This window comes from Citrus sinensis, chromosome 5 (genome assembly GCF_022201045.2).
Source record: "Citrus sinensis cultivar Valencia sweet orange chromosome 5, DVS_A1.0, whole genome shotgun sequence".
Classification (NCBI taxonomy): Eukaryota; Viridiplantae; Streptophyta; class Magnoliopsida; order Sapindales; family Rutaceae; genus Citrus; species Citrus sinensis.
In genome coordinates, this window is record NC_068560.1 from 22,240,521 (window position 1) to 22,255,639 (window position 15,119).

The 15,119-nt window shown below is 33.2% G+C and overlaps 3 protein-coding genes and 1 pseudogene across 23 annotated transcripts in view; 2 read left to right on the plus strand and 2 right to left on the minus strand.

Annotated features, from left to right (window-relative positions):
* Window positions 1–1,357, plus strand: part of LOC107174289 (uncharacterized) — a 34,763-nt gene extending 33,406 nt beyond the window's left edge. For all 15 annotated transcript variants that reach the window (XM_052442248.1, XM_052442260.1, XM_052442254.1 and 12 more), the window contains 2 exons: window positions 168–302; window positions 410–1,357. In XM_052442248.1, coding sequence (XP_052298208.1) covers window positions 168–302; window positions 410–829 — 555 coding nt within the window. In that variant the 3' untranslated portion in view covers window positions 830–1,357. The remainder of the gene's footprint in view (window positions 1–167; window positions 303–409) is intronic.
* The window catches only part of LOC107175196 (SH3 domain-containing protein 1-like), a 76,440-nt gene that overhangs the window by 58,784 nt on the left and 2,537 nt on the right, over window positions 1–15,119 (minus strand). Inside the window, exons 6-11 of one of the 6 annotated variants that reach the window (XM_052442243.1) lie at window positions 14,492–14,593; window positions 14,214–14,414; window positions 13,146–13,208; window positions 12,828–12,980; window positions 11,463–11,537; window positions 10,626–11,020 (exon numbers count right to left, since the gene is read on the minus strand). In XM_052442243.1, coding sequence (XP_052298203.1) covers window positions 10,877–11,020; window positions 11,463–11,537; window positions 12,828–12,980; window positions 13,146–13,208; window positions 14,214–14,414; window positions 14,492–14,593 — 738 coding nt within the window. In that variant the 3' untranslated portion in view covers window positions 10,626–10,876. Of the gene's footprint in view, window positions 1–10,625; window positions 11,036–11,462; window positions 11,538–12,802; window positions 12,981–13,145; window positions 13,209–14,213; window positions 14,415–14,491; window positions 14,594–15,119 lie in introns of those variants that run through there. The other 5 variants (XR_008055031.1, XR_008055032.1, XM_052442245.1 and 2 more) reach the window with 5 other exon arrangements.
* LOC127902615 (SH3 domain-containing protein 1-like) overlaps window positions 1–15,119 on the minus strand; it is a 36,905-nt pseudogene that overhangs the window by 18,398 nt on the left and 3,388 nt on the right.
* On the plus strand, window positions 4,337–9,609 carry LOC102626091 (receptor-like protein 45). Of its 2 annotated transcripts, none has more exons than XM_052442235.1 (9): window positions 4,337–4,864; window positions 5,038–5,193; window positions 5,493–5,567; window positions 5,648–5,776; window positions 6,027–6,101; window positions 6,602–6,757; window positions 6,875–7,024; window positions 7,123–7,287; window positions 7,406–9,609. In XM_052442235.1, exons 1-9 carry the CDS (start codon window positions 4,468–4,470, stop codon window positions 9,568–9,570), a joined length of 3,468 nt encoding a protein of 1,155 aa, XP_052298195.1. In that variant the 5' UTR covers window positions 4,337–4,467; the 3' UTR covers window positions 9,571–9,609. The 2 variants fall into 2 exon arrangements, with proteins under 2 accessions (XP_052298195.1, XP_052298196.1); XM_052442236.1 differs by having other exon boundaries at window positions 4,338–4,864; window positions 5,729–5,776.

A 15,119-nucleotide genomic window follows, 5' to 3' on the forward strand; every position in this document is an offset into this window, starting at 1 on the left:
ACATTTGATCAATCCTATTATGGGGGCTTCAAGATGTCTAACAATATGTAGAATGCCCATGCTCCTTCCCATTGTTTATCTTCTACAATAATTTGTTTTAGATGCTAATATCTTTGTCGATACCGGTAACAATATTACAATATCTGCGTTTATTGGGTTTTACATAGGTTCGACTGGTTGACAGTACACACTATCTGAAGGCATTTGCAATTGGAGATGTATGGGTTGCTGTTGGGTGGATTAGTGATGTTCTTCCTGCTGTCAAACATATGTATAATGTTGCTGTGTTGTTCCCAAGTCTGGTGCTAGCTGCCTGCCATTCTACTTCGATATTCACATTGTTATCTCCTTCATATTAGCGATCAGTAAACACGATAATGTGCCTAATAAATTCGTATTCTCTTTATAGGCAATCCCTGCTGCCTCAAGACTTGAAACAAAACAAATTGGAGGGCGAGTCAGAGGTCCATCTCCATTAATCCATCAATGGATAGAATTCTGCTTGCAAACAGCGAGAGCATTGCCTTTCAAGCAAGAGGTTATCCTGGGTGCATCTCCCTCTGCCCTTGAAAGTACTCTGGTTAAGTTGCCTGAAGAACTTCTGGAGGGTAAACCAAGTCTGGATACTAACTTAATTGCTGGAGTACTCCCGGCTGAAATTCTGGCCAGATGTGAGTTTTTGGAGCCATTATCTGAAGCTACTTTGTCAGATTATGAGTGGCTGGTTGTTAATCTGCAAAAACCTGCTCCTGTCTTGATGAAAAGGGTGCAACATTACTTGTCATCATTAATCCAAAGCTTTCTAGCAAGAGCTACATTGAAAAGTTAATGGCGCTGCATGCCAGTCATTATAATGCTGTCAGGGCAATTGGGTCAGGACTATTAGGTCTGAGTATAACTTCATTAGGAAAAGAGGCTTCAGCTACGTTAAATATTACAGGATGTACTGAGATGGCTGAAGTTCTTGAGGTTTTATGAGAAACGAAAGATGAGTGTTTGTTTGAACAAAGTTGTTGCCAATCTTGCAGAGTTCGAAAACAAAGATCACGGAGCGAATGCCACCAATTTCTTCATCATTTTAGCCTCCATAGTTGAAGTTTCCTCATTTGAAGCTGTTTATGCATATGCTTTTTCCCTTCTCAAGTACAGGAAATTGAAGAATTAACCAGATGTGATATGCTGAAAGAGGGAAGTTTTCTTCCTTGAATGTGGCCTTTGTGATTTGTCTTGATGGAATAGGGTGATCACTGGCGAGAACCCTATCAAGGTAGATTTTATGATGTTAACATATTATTAAGCATTTTGTTGCATCAGCAATGATGCTTTCATAGAATGAAAGTGTTTAAATTTAACTGAATGATCTTGATTGATCAATTATGAGTTTTAATCGAGTAAAAACTAAATACAATGATCGTTAACAAATATTGAAATTGGGTAAATATGATCTTGATATTGAAGAATTTGAAATCACAACCCACACAGGAAATCACCCTTCGCGTGGGGATGGTGATGTTTACTGCAGCGATATTGAATATGTCCGCTGCTCTTTGGGTTATGGTGCGACTTGCGATTTCAAGGTTGCCATGAAACAATGGAAAAGATTAACATGCCCTCCAATGAATGAAACTATTATGTTATTAACAATGCACAGTCCGAGTACTTTTCCAGGATCAGATACGAGGTGGTCTAATGTTGATAATAATAGATTATCAAATGACAAATAAAATACATTCTGAGAGATGCTGGTTTACTATTGCAAGCCCCCAGATTTAAGAATCTTTTGATGATAATTTATCACCTGCAACTGTGCCGGAAGATTCAAGTAGCACTGAAAAAGATGATAATTTAATTGATATGGACAGTTTCCATATCACTTTTAAATCATCTTATGTAATTGTAATGTTAGGAAGCATTAGTGATCTAAAAGTGAACTATTATTGGTGTCATTGGTGGTTTTATCTTGTTAAAATATGGATGACTTCCTGTTACTATTTTATTATAGACAATCTTATTCAATTAACATATGGTTTAAAACCATTATGTTTTATGTAAATCAATCTATTAATTTTCATGATACTTAACTGAGTTAAAACCAAATGCACTCAATAAATGTCTTTTCCTTTAAAAAACTTCTACGCTTTGATTTTAGTGCTTAATATTTCGTAACTACATATTATCTAATTGCGAGTTGCTGTCCATATCTACTAATTTGTAGTGATTATCTAATTGACGGAGGTGACAATAATTCTTTTATTTTCAATAGCACAACGTGGAATTCAATAATTAAATTCTCCTGTTTAATTTGTTTTAAATTAAATTATTAATTACTTAAACTCTGTTTTAAGTCTTTAATTTTCTGTGTTTATGCAGAATTGGATTCTTGAGCGTGTTGGACATGACCAACAATGAAATTGACGTAAACAAACATTACAACGTGTGGACTCCGGTAGCTACCCCGCAAGTCTACAACTTTACAAATAATAATTGAGTAAGCACCTTTGATTTCTAGCCCCGTTGACTCCACCGACTAAAGTTTTGTAAAATAAAAAAAAAATACATAGAATTCCACCAAATGCAAAACGCGTGGAATTTAATTTTCGGCCGTGTGGATCAAAACATAATTTAATGAAAAAGGAAAAAAAAATGATAAGATTTTTAAAATGTGTGGAAGGTGATTCATATTTTACTGAAACAACTTGTTAAATTTTTCAAAGATTTAAAATATTTGGTCATAAATTACGTGCATGTTAATTTTTTCGCCATTGATTATCATATTCTAGACTTAATGGTACCTTTCTTGATGAAGGGTACTTAATCTCTCTTCTCCTCTTATAAAAATTATATTAATTGATTTCTTATTATAGTTAATAGTCTTCAAGAACGGATAGATTTATTGTTTTCATGACCAAATTATGCATGCCTAACGTTGCAACTATTAATAAAATTAATATTTAATGTTTATGTTAAAATATATAAGATTTTATGCATTCATTAATTGTTATTAGCTAAAGGATGAATTATTTTTTCCCAATCAGTTGATGCATCTGCAAGAGTTTTTTTTTTTCTTTTATTGACCATAATTATATTCCGGGTACAATAAATTGTCTTTGGTGCTTGGAAGATATGACATCTCTCTGTCAACTTACTGGAAATATCTCCTCATCTACTCTCATTTATCTAATATCAATTGAAGATCTCATATTTCCAAACTATGACTTCCAAATCTCATTATCATTTGAGCATTCAAAACTAATCAAGTGTGGAAATAATCAAATATATGCAAAAATCGAGTCACAATCTTTGGCCCCTCAAAATTCTAATTATATAACTTCATATCTCATACATTTTCCAAATTCCTCTTCCATCAACATCACTAGGAGTATGTTCATCTCTCACACATTAACTTGAGTGGAGAGTTTCCAAATTGATTGTCAGAAAACAATACAAAAGCTAGACAAATTTGATCTGTCTACTAATTATCTTTCGGTAAAATTAATTAATTTTAGGATAATATTCAGCCAACCTCTGTAATTTTAGAGTGATCATTAATTAATTAAACGATACAAATATCTAAAGTGATTAGATGTTTGCGGACAATACAAGTTCATGGCTTGAAATTTGATCTCTATCGATTGGTTTACAGATGGACGTACTTGTGCCTTTGTGGTGATAATTGAACCAGAGAAGTGAAGCTGTAAGGATTTGGCAGTAGTAAATTGTTATAAAGGCATAAAGACAAATATTTTACAACAAATTCATCTCGCCAAAAATTCTATTTTGCTAACTAACAATAATTGAGTACTTGACCGCATTGACTCCACGTCTCCAGCTACTTTCTAAGTAAAAACATGGAAATGTAATCTCCACAAAATGCCAAACGTGTGGAATTTAATTTTTGGCCTTGTGGACCAAAATGCAAATGAAAGAAAAAGAAGGAAAAAAACAAGGCCCAAAGACTTCTAAAAGATGTAAAAGTCTTTGGGTTTTTTTATAATGGTGGATTTTTTAAAAGAAAAAAATAACAACACTTCTATGGTTTGTTTTGATAATCACATTTACATATATTCTCTAATTTTCAAAATGGACACATAAATCTTTTTTTTCTACAAATGTATATTATTCGTATTGTTTATTATTTTTAATATCATATTGTTATTTATTATAAATGTTTAAAGTAATTTTTAGGTTGAAATATAATAAAAAGGTATAATCGTTCTCTTATTAAACACCCATACTTTTAGTTTCTATCCATTTGTCATCTCAATCTCTCTCAATTATTCTTTATTGCTAGCTCGAAACGCGTTGCTGTTGCAAATTATAGCAAAAAGACAAATATGGAAAAGAAAAAAGGGTAGAAAATTAATGCATGAAAGACTTGGAGAAAACAACGAAGTAAGTCAACTATAATCTAGCTGGGTGTATAAATTGTTTGATGCTTTATAAGCAAATAACATACAGAGACAGACAATGTGTGTTCGTTTTTTCATAGTTAAAGATATAGTTAGAATGGGTGGTTCAAAATCAAAAATGGTGATAATGTTTGTTATGTTATTAATAATATTTAAAAGTGGGTGGAGTGAGGGATGTTTGGATCACGAGAGATTTGCTCTTTTGCGACTCAAACATTTCTTCGATGATAGTTATCCTTATGACTGGGCCGATGATGAGGGAGCTACTGATTGTTGTCAGTGGGAAAGGGTTGAGTGCAGCAACACCACAGGCCGAGTGATAGCGCTAGACCTTTCTGACACGTATGGGGGAGAGTACAACTGGTATCTGAATGCTTCTTTGTTTACTCCCTTCCAACAACTTGAGTCACTTGATTTAACTGACAACAAAATAGCCGGTTGTGTTGAGAATGAAGGTGCTTCGTTTAATTTAATTAATTTACTTTCTCCCCCCAAATTTAAGTTGAATATCAAGACCGAGCAATTATATGCATATTCATTTAGTCGACAGTTTTGACTTTTTTTTAAATGATTAATTTTGAAATTACACCGGTATCTATCATCTTTTTTTATTTTATTTTATTTGCAGGTATAGAGAGGCTATCAAGATTGAACAACTTGAAGATGCTTAATTTAAGTGGAAACTCATTCAACAATACCATTTTATCATCACTAACTCATCTTTCATCATTAAGATCATTAAATTTAAATGGGAATAGTTTGGAAGGAAGTATTGACGTTAAAGGTACATAATTAAAACTCCATCCCTTCTCCAAGCTCTTTCATTAACTTGCTAAAATAAGATTCAAGGCTTTGAATTCAATTTTTTTTTGTAATTAGTATTTAAAAAAAAAAACAGTTTTAAGCAATTTATAAATACAAGTTTTAATGTTTCTCATAATTTCATCTTGTACTTTGATATGTCTCGAATTTAAGATTAAAAAAAAAACTCTAATAGCAAACCAAACACCTCCACAACTTATTATTATTATTATTATTTGTGGTGAGGTTTGAAACATTCAACTCAATTTGTACTTATTACAGAATTTGATTCTTTGAGAGATTTAGAGGAGCTAGACATTGGTGATAACAAGATTGACAAATTTGTGGTCTCAAAAGGTACTACAAATACCATAAAAAAAAATGCCAACTTTTACAAATTAGTTGGATTCTTGGCCATTTGGTTTATTATTTTACAGGTTTGAGTAAGTTGATGTCTCTTGGTTTAAGTGGTATCAAACTCAACCGTAGCATCTTATCTTCTCTTTCTTCGTTAATAGAATTACATATAAGTGATACGGGATTCAAAGGAACATTCGATGCTCGAGGTAAGCCTAAGCCTTACTTTCTCATTTTATATATGCCAACTAGATTTGTGTATCATCGACATAATTTAATATTTAATTTGATAAGTCTGAAGGAATTACATGCTAATTTAAACATAACTTAATTTACTTTGTCAATTAATTAATTACTATTTGGCTTGGTTTGGACGAAATTCTCATGATGTTTTAATTTCTTTAAATTAATTAATTAATTAACTCTGTTTTTAAGTCTTAAGTCTGGGCATGTTTGCAGAATTTGATTCCTTCAATAACTTAGAAGTGTTGGACATGAGCTTCAATGAAATCGACAATCTTGTGGTTCCTCAAGGTAAACAATTAAAATATTATTCAATTACATTATTTTAATTCATTTGATTAGGGAAGGCCAAAAAGGTCCAAAAAAATAATAATAATAAAGAAACAGAGAATTTGTATTATTTAAAAAACAGAATGTAATAAAGATTTGATTCCAGTTCTTCAATCTTTAAAGCGATTGAAAAACAATGTTGGTCTTTTCCCAAAGCATAAAATACGAATTGAATGCCAATTAACTTAATCATTCATTTTGTTTAGCTCTAAATTTAGACAATGAATTTTTATATTATTTCAAAAACAGGACGTAATAGAATTTTAAAAAAAACAGATTGTAATGAAGATTTGATTCCAATTTTTTAATCTTTGCAGCGATTGAAAAACCATACCGCTCTTTTCCCAAAGCATAAAATACGAATTGACTCCCAATTAAATTAATCATTTATTTTGTTCATCTCTGAATTTAAATAATGAATTTTGATCTTCAATCATATTCTAACTACTATTAAAAAACAGGTTACAAAGGTTTGAGGAAGCTGAAAAGCCTTTATCTATCGGGAGTTGAAATTACAGATGGAAGCAAGTTGTTACAGTCAATGGGATCATTCCCATCCCTCAACACTCTTTACCTTTTGTTTAATAATTTTACCGATATAGCGACAACTGCTCAAGGTAAGTAAATGGTACAGATGTGGTCAAATTTATAAATAAATTGTTAATTAATTAATTAATTTTTTCGTATTATTAAGAAAGCTAAATTCGTTGCTCCTTCCTTCTAAATCTAAACAGAGTTGCACAGTTTCACCAACTTGGAATATTTGTCATTGGACTTTTCCTCTCTCCATATAAGCCTTCTGCAAAGCATTGCATCAATATTCCCTTCGTTAAAAAATCTGTCGATGTCTGGTTGTGAAGTCAACGGTCTCGTACGCGGTCAAGGTAAAAGAAAAGCGTTGATTGTGAACTCACTCAATGGTGTCCTACGTGTTCAACATTTTTATTTATTTATTTATTTTATTGTTTAATGTTTCTGCTAGGTTTTCCTCATTTCAAGAGTTTGGAACATTTGGACATGAGCTCCACGCGCATTGCACTCAACACCAGCTTTCTTCAAATCATCGGTGAATCGATGCCTTCTCTTAAGTACTTATCACTCTCAAATTCTACTCGTGGCACTAACAGCAGCAGGATTCTTGATCAAGGTTAATGAGATGCTCCCACCCTCCCCTCTTAATCTATAATATTAATTTTCGATTAAATATTTAATTACACAAACCAATCACTTATTATAAAAGAACAATACGCATTTGTTATTTTCAGGCCTCTGTTCGTTGATGCATCTGCAAGAGTTGTACATGGCTGATAATGATTTAAGAGGTAGTTTGCCTTGGTGCTTGGCAAATATGACATCCCTCCGAATATTATATGTTTCTTACAATCAACTTACCGGAAGCATCTCCTCATCTCCCCTCGTTCATTTGACATCCATTGAAAAGTTGTATCTTTCAAACAATCATTTTCGAATCCCAATTTCACTTGAACCACTTTTCAATCACTCAAGACTCAAGATTTTTTATGCTGACAACAACGAACTAAATGCAGAAATAACTCAATCACATTCTTTGACCGCCCCAAACTTCCAATTATCACGTCTCTCATTGTCTTCCAGTTACGGAGACGGTTTCATATTCCCCAAATTCCTTTACCATCAACATGACCTGGAGTATGCTGATCTCTCACACATAAAGATGAATGGAGAATTTCCAACTTGGTTGTTGGAAAACAACACAAAATTGAGACAACTTTCTCTCGTCAATGATTCTCTTGCAGGACCTTTTCGGTTGCCAATTCATTCACACAAGCGGTTAGGAATGTTGGATATATCCAACAACAACTTCCGAGGCCACATTCCATTAGAAATTGGAGATATTTTACCAAGTTTACATGTTTTCAACATTTCCATGAATGCATTAGACGGTAGCATTCCCTCTTCATTTGGTAATATGAACTTCCTCCGAATTCTGGACTTATCCAACAACCAATTAACTGGTGAAATCCCCGAGCACTTGGCCGTCGGTTGCGTCAACTTGGAGTCTCTTGTGTTATCAAACAACAGCCTAAAAGGTCATATGTTCTCTAGAAATTTTAACCTGGCGAATTTGATGTCGTTACAATTGGAGGGCAATCACTTCATAGGAGAGATCTCACAAAGTTTGTCTAAATGCTCCTCCTTAGAAGGATTGTTTCTTAATAATAACAATCTCTCAGGTAAGATTCCACGATGGTTGGGTGATCTCACAAGGTTACAATATATTATAATGCCCAATAATCATCTTGAAGGCCCTATTCCAGTGGAGTTTTGTCAGCTTGATTTGCTTCAGATTTTGGACATTTCAGACAACAACATATCTGGAAGTTTACCATCTTGTTTCCATCCTCTCTCTATCAAACAAGTTCATCTTTCAAAAAATATGTTACATGGACAGCTAAAAAGAGGTACATTCTTTAATTGCTCTTCCCTTGTGACATTAGATCTTAGCTATAACCGCTTGAATGGCAGCATTCCGGATTGGGTTGATGGGCTTTCTCAGTTAAGCCACCTTATCTTAGGTCACAATAATCTTGAAGGTGAAGTGCCAGTTCAATTGTGCGAATTGAACCAACTACAATTGTTAGATCTTTCTAATAATAATCTTCACGGTCCTATTCCTCCTTGCTTTGATAACACCACACTTTATGAAAGTTACAGCAATAATTCTAGTCTTGATAAGCAATTTGAAATATCTTTTTCCATCGAAATCCCTCAGAGAGATGTAGAAAAGCAAATCCATGAAAAATTTGTGTTCACAACAAAGAACATTGCGTACATTTACCAAGGAAAAGTGCTTAGCCTCCTATCAGGACTTGATCTTTCTTGCAACAAGCTAATCGGTCCTATTCCCCCTAAAATTGGAAATTTGACAAGGATTCAAACATTGAATCTATCACACAACGACTTGACAGGATCGATCCCATCAACATTTTCAAACTTGAAGCATGTCGAAAGTTTGGATCTTTCCAACAACAAATTGAATGGGAAAATCCCTCATCAACTAGTGGAGTTAAAGACATTGGAGGTTTTCAGTGTGGCATACAATAACTTATCAGGCGAAATTCCAGAATGGGAAGCACAATTTGCAACCTTCAACGAGAATAGCTATGAGGGAAATACTTTTCTTTGTGGACTGCCATTGCCCATTTGCAGATCACCAGCAACTATGTCGGAGGCGTCAATCGGCAATGAACGAGATGATAATTTAATTGACACGAACAGTTTCTTTATCACATTTACAACATCGTACGTAATAGTGATATTTGGAATTGTTATTGTTTTATATGTAAATTCTTATTGGCGACGTAGATGGTTTTACTTTGTTGAAATGTGGATAACTTCATGTTATTATTTTGTTGTAGACAATCTTATTCCAACAAGATTTTGTCATTGAAATTAATTAGTAGCTTAATTACGATTCTTTAAGTACTAATCAAGTTTGCTTAGGAAATAAATTTATTTTTATTTTTTATTAAAATTGCAGTAGTATTTAGCGTTATATAGCTTCCAACTTCCAAGCACTTCACAATTGTCTCTACACTTCCAAACCCATATCTATCCACCATAACTTATACTTCCCTATACTGTGCAGCATACTTAAATAAGAGAACCATCTCCAATGTTAAAAGCAGCCACTCTATAACATTCATTTAGAAACTATATTCAGAATAGTTTTATAATCATACACAAGAAATGAAACACCTAGATGCACTTGATCGCCTATTTTACTTTAAAAAATAATGATTATGGTGCTATCATCATCTTCTTCACTAGCAACATTAACACCAAATCCAGCGATGGACCCAGACATTTTATCAAGAAAGGTATATATATATAATAAAGTTGAAGCTTGACAAAAAATTCAGGAAGATTAATGCCTCGCCACAACAAGGGGCACAACAACATCAAAGTAGAGATGAAGCAATATTCTCAAAGCTAAAACTCTCAAATCCACCCACAAGAATTTCATATCTCCTCAACAATTTTAAGAACTAAAGATAATTAGGATTTAACATTAGTTTTTTATATATTAGTTTCATAATTTACAAATCAATGAAGATGAAGATTATGCTAATGAATTCAAATTATACCATACATTCTATAGATGTTACCAAAAACTTCTAAGTCAATCCCACATATTTCATAATTTTAAGACTAGAAAATTTCATTAGTTAGAAGTTTCATTACCTTCAAGTGGAAGATGAAGAACATTATATAAGTGATTCAGATTATATCATACATACTCCAAATGCAACTAGAAATTAACAAGTTCATGCGCACATATTTCATAACATTATGATTGGAAAGTTTCACAAAGAGAAATTCTAAATTCAATCTCTTGCATCAAGGTAGTTTGATTGATTTGAGTTACTTTCTGATCAAGCTACTAATATAACATTCAAGTCAGGGAGAAAGTAAATTAAAACTGGGAAGAAATAACAGTAAAAATTTGTTGCTAAACATGATGTGTATTTTTTTAAAAGCAATTTGGAAACACAGTTGTTACTACAGATATTCTCCTCAACTTGGAGATAAATACAAATATTAAAATGCATATGATCGCACATATTACTTGGAGCTTAGTAAGATTTCATTAAGAGAAGAAATCAAACCACTTATCAATTGTTGCAGTCATTCTATAAGCTAAAATAGCAATATAATACAAGAAAAAGAACATATAGATACTTGGCAAGAGTTCATTAAGAAGTCACATCATATTCGGGTGAGGAGTTTGCTTCTGATATCTTGCTAGCTGGGGCTTTTTCTTGTCTTTCTACGTATGCCGAGGGAAACCAACCAGCTTGGCCCTTGCATTCACCTTCCGACCATCCAGTAGGAGCCACCTTGAGAAGTTATAACTAAAACGGTGAATTAAACAAAAGTTGACCGTTCAAAGACCTAAGGGGAAAACTAATTCTTTTACGTAGGAGTGAATTAGTTGTGATCACTGAAATAACAGCATAACTATGGAAGCATAACAAGATATAAATTCACATGTCTATAAGGGTAAACTGGGTGGTTTGGAACTGAGCTAGCAACCCTACTATATTCTGATTTGCACTTCAATGTAAAAGGGAATATGGTAGGAAGAAAGAAAACCAACCATCATTTGTTAACTCATTGCTTTTCAATCAAAATTTTAAGAACAAAATGCCATGTGCTTTGAACATCAAATAAGTATAAGCATTAGTTCTAAATTTCACATGTCATAAGTTAATAGCATAGTAGAAAAATCTAATAGCATAGTAGAAAAATCTCTGTGTTGTTATTTAGAGGGGAAAGTACCTGGCGAACCACAACATAATCATCAATTGAAAGACTTAGCTCTCCATTTGCTTGAGCATCAAATGGATGTATAACCTGCAAGATAATGGGATAAATAGAACTTAATCTTAGAAAAAGCATAACAAAAGCAGCAACAGTAGCAGCAGCGTTCATTGTAACCACTATGATCATAGCCAACAAAGATATATTAGAAACAAAATTCCATTTTTACTACGACATTAATATGTACTATATGATATCATGACGATTGGGTTACCAAGATCTATCAAAGTCCAATAAGTTCTGTATAACTTTATGTAGTTATTTAAATTATGGATCAGATTTTAAATCTGAAATTTTGACTGCTCTCCACAAAACATGGCCTATGCACAAAAAAGTCATAGATAATGAGGATTACAAATGTCTGACATCTTTTGAGTGATGGATTTAACATGAGAGCTTATGGTCAGTCAATTTCCTCTGCCTAGCAATATAAGCTTTCTCGGCCAGATTTATCATCAAATACATAGATTGCCCCCAAGTTAAGGAGAATCATAATTCAGACATAATCATAAAAAGGCCCATCTAACTTAAGAGAAAATCTCAAAAAGAGGGATGTTGAGCTATCAGTCTTGTATCTATAAGCAATATCAAGACTTTACATCACCTGCTACGCCGTGAGTGGCTACACAACTTTCAGTGGTTTGTCTTTCTTTGGCATGCCTAACTCAGCTTTGATGTTGCTGAGATATTGATAGTAGAGACACATGATACTTCTAGCTCATGCATTCTATCTAGCTCATCCGACAGCTATCTCTTTTTTAATTCATTAGTGTTTGCTAAACCTCATGCTTAAAAGTCCTGTTCTGCTAAACAAAGTTTCCTAAGAATGACTTCCTCAGCACCACATTTGGACACTTTTAGAGCAATTTTATTTGGGGGAAAAGAATTTTCAAGGTGTTAACTAATAAATTTTAAAAAATAATTACAATTTGTCCTACGATTATATGACAATTTATCTAGGATGAAAGGATACAGACAGACATCTTCCACTTTCAAGACTAATCACTACTTCTGTAGATGTTTTGCAATAATACAAATACTTGACCAGATGGTGGTGATGATAGAAAAAAATTTTATTGCTCCAAAATTAAAATAAGAATGCAATACGTTAAGCAAAAGACTGTGCAACATCAAATTAATTGATAAGTTTGTAATTCAGTAAATTAACAACTTTCATGGTAAAATACAACAAATTTCTTTTCAAAAAAAAAAAAAAAATCTTAAAAGACAGCATTCAATTTTGGGCGCATCTTATTTCTTAAGATTTTCCAGGAGGAGGGCAATCAAGGGACTTTCACCTATGCAAGAGAGCAGAAGCCTTACTTTCGCTATAAAGTAGACGTCATTCTGATTAATATGCGTTTGCAAATCAGCTCCATTTGAATCAGTATTCTGATAGACACATGAGGCATTTACATCCATTTCCAAAGTCACATGTTGCGAGGAGGACTCATTTGATTGCTCCTCTAGGATCATCTAATTCAAGTAGCAAGGGTTGGAAGAGAATAAAAAGTCACAATTATTCTTTTGCATAAGTGAGACGAAAATGATAAATGCAATATTATCAGCAGTAAACAAGAAGAGAACACTCCAAGGAATAGATAGATGCGGACAAGCAAGTTAAAATGCATAGTTCCAAACCTCCGCATACAACTTCTCTAAAATAGCAATAACGTGTTGATGATATGTTTTCTCAGCATCTACCTGCAAAGGCCCGAGACCAGGAAAACAACAATAAAACCACTAGCTAAAGGAGAAAGTAAAGAAAGAAATACACTTGACATAAATCTTGACAAGAAGCACAATTTAAGACATAACAAACCCCAATCATATTGTTTAGAACTACCATTCGTTATTTCGTTATTGTTGCATTTCGAACAAGTGTTGACTTAATTCAACATTGTTGGAAAGATAGGCTTTTAGAAGCGGAAGAAAGCCACTCAAACCAAAGTGATTGTCCTTGTATTGATCAAGGGATGTAAACATATTACATTTGCAGGATGAGTTTTAATCACTCCCCTGATTTATTTGGGTTGCAGTAAAACTAAGCAAGCAACTGTTTGACCTTCAAGCAACATCTGAATCAGCTATTAAAATTCAAATAAAATCATAATAGAATAATAACAGGCCATCTTGCATCAAAAATTAAGTTTAATTTGTGAATTTTTTTCCATAGACATGTTAGCTCCTGCTATTGAAATGTTAAAAGCATTGAAAAATTATTCAATAAATTATGCAAACATTAAAATAGAGGACACATTAAAAAGTTTCTAATTACAATGTTAATATTTCCTATATTTTAGCATTTGAATATTTTAATTTATTTAAAAGCTATGTCGATCAACTTTGGGCGTGAAGATTTTAGCTTCTAGGAGACTTGATTGGAATATGCATAAGGAAGAGTGTTAAAATATGATGCATCCAACGAAAGACAAACCACGTGTAGTCTTTTAATTAAGCCAAAGTAGCAGCTCAAACAAATGACACTTGGACCAACATGCAATCATGAAGTGGCCGGAAAAAGGACAAATGCAACTTTGGCTTAAATAAAAAATAACATGTGACTTGACTTTTGGTGGACATGCATCATGTTATTACAAGACAACAGAAATCAGTATGATAGTACTAAAAGTTGACAATAACATGAAGATAAGAGGCAGAATGTCAACACATGCATAGGCACACACAAGAAAGTATTAACTTATATACCATAGCAAAAATTCTTTGATATGTCATCTGTTGCTGCTGTGATTCAACTGACAGCATGGCAGCTGTTGCTTCTCTACCAAGAGCCATTATTGTAGATTTAAGCTCGGTCAATCTTGCTTCTGCATTTCGAAGCTTCACAGCACTCTCTGCTGATATATCAGATTCCCTAATCTTTGATCGGCGCCTAAATACTTCAGCTGCCTGGTGAAAATATTCAATATAAATCTAACATAATTCTAATCTTGCCTTATACATGCATATGTTAACTCAAAGCTTACCTGGGCTTCAACTTCATGTCGAAGTTTGTCATAACGATGAGTCAGGTGTCGAGCATCTTCCAAAGGTGCTCCGTTGATTAACGCCCGTAGTGGCTCAGATACCTACATGTCCAAAAACCTGTAACATAGTTAGAAAAATGAAAAGAAAGAGCGAAACCTCAATTAAAAAGTTCCTCCAACATAATCATGGAATTTGGGCCTACTTCAAGGACATATATAAGGATAATTTATGCAATTTTGGGTCTTAGGATGATTCATATTAGGTTAGTGTTCTTCTCTTCTGTATTTAAGGTTAAAATAGAAATAAACCTATGCAAATATCTAAATTAGGGCTGTAAGACTTCCACATGCATCCTTCAGTCTCATGGATTTGATTTTACTATAGATGCAAGTGTCTTTATTGAAAATGCTTGGAGTCAATTGAGAGAACTCACGGCCAATAACTTGTCACACGCTAGTCTTTGCTAGTGATGTAAGAAGTCACAAGGTCTCTTCAGCATTTGAACCAATAAAATTATTAAGTCATGGATGTCACTAGCAATGATTTTAATATAAAACATTAAATATTTCAGAGTTGTAACTTTAAAATGGATTCTTTTATTCAATATCTTAGAACTAAGTTTCCTTA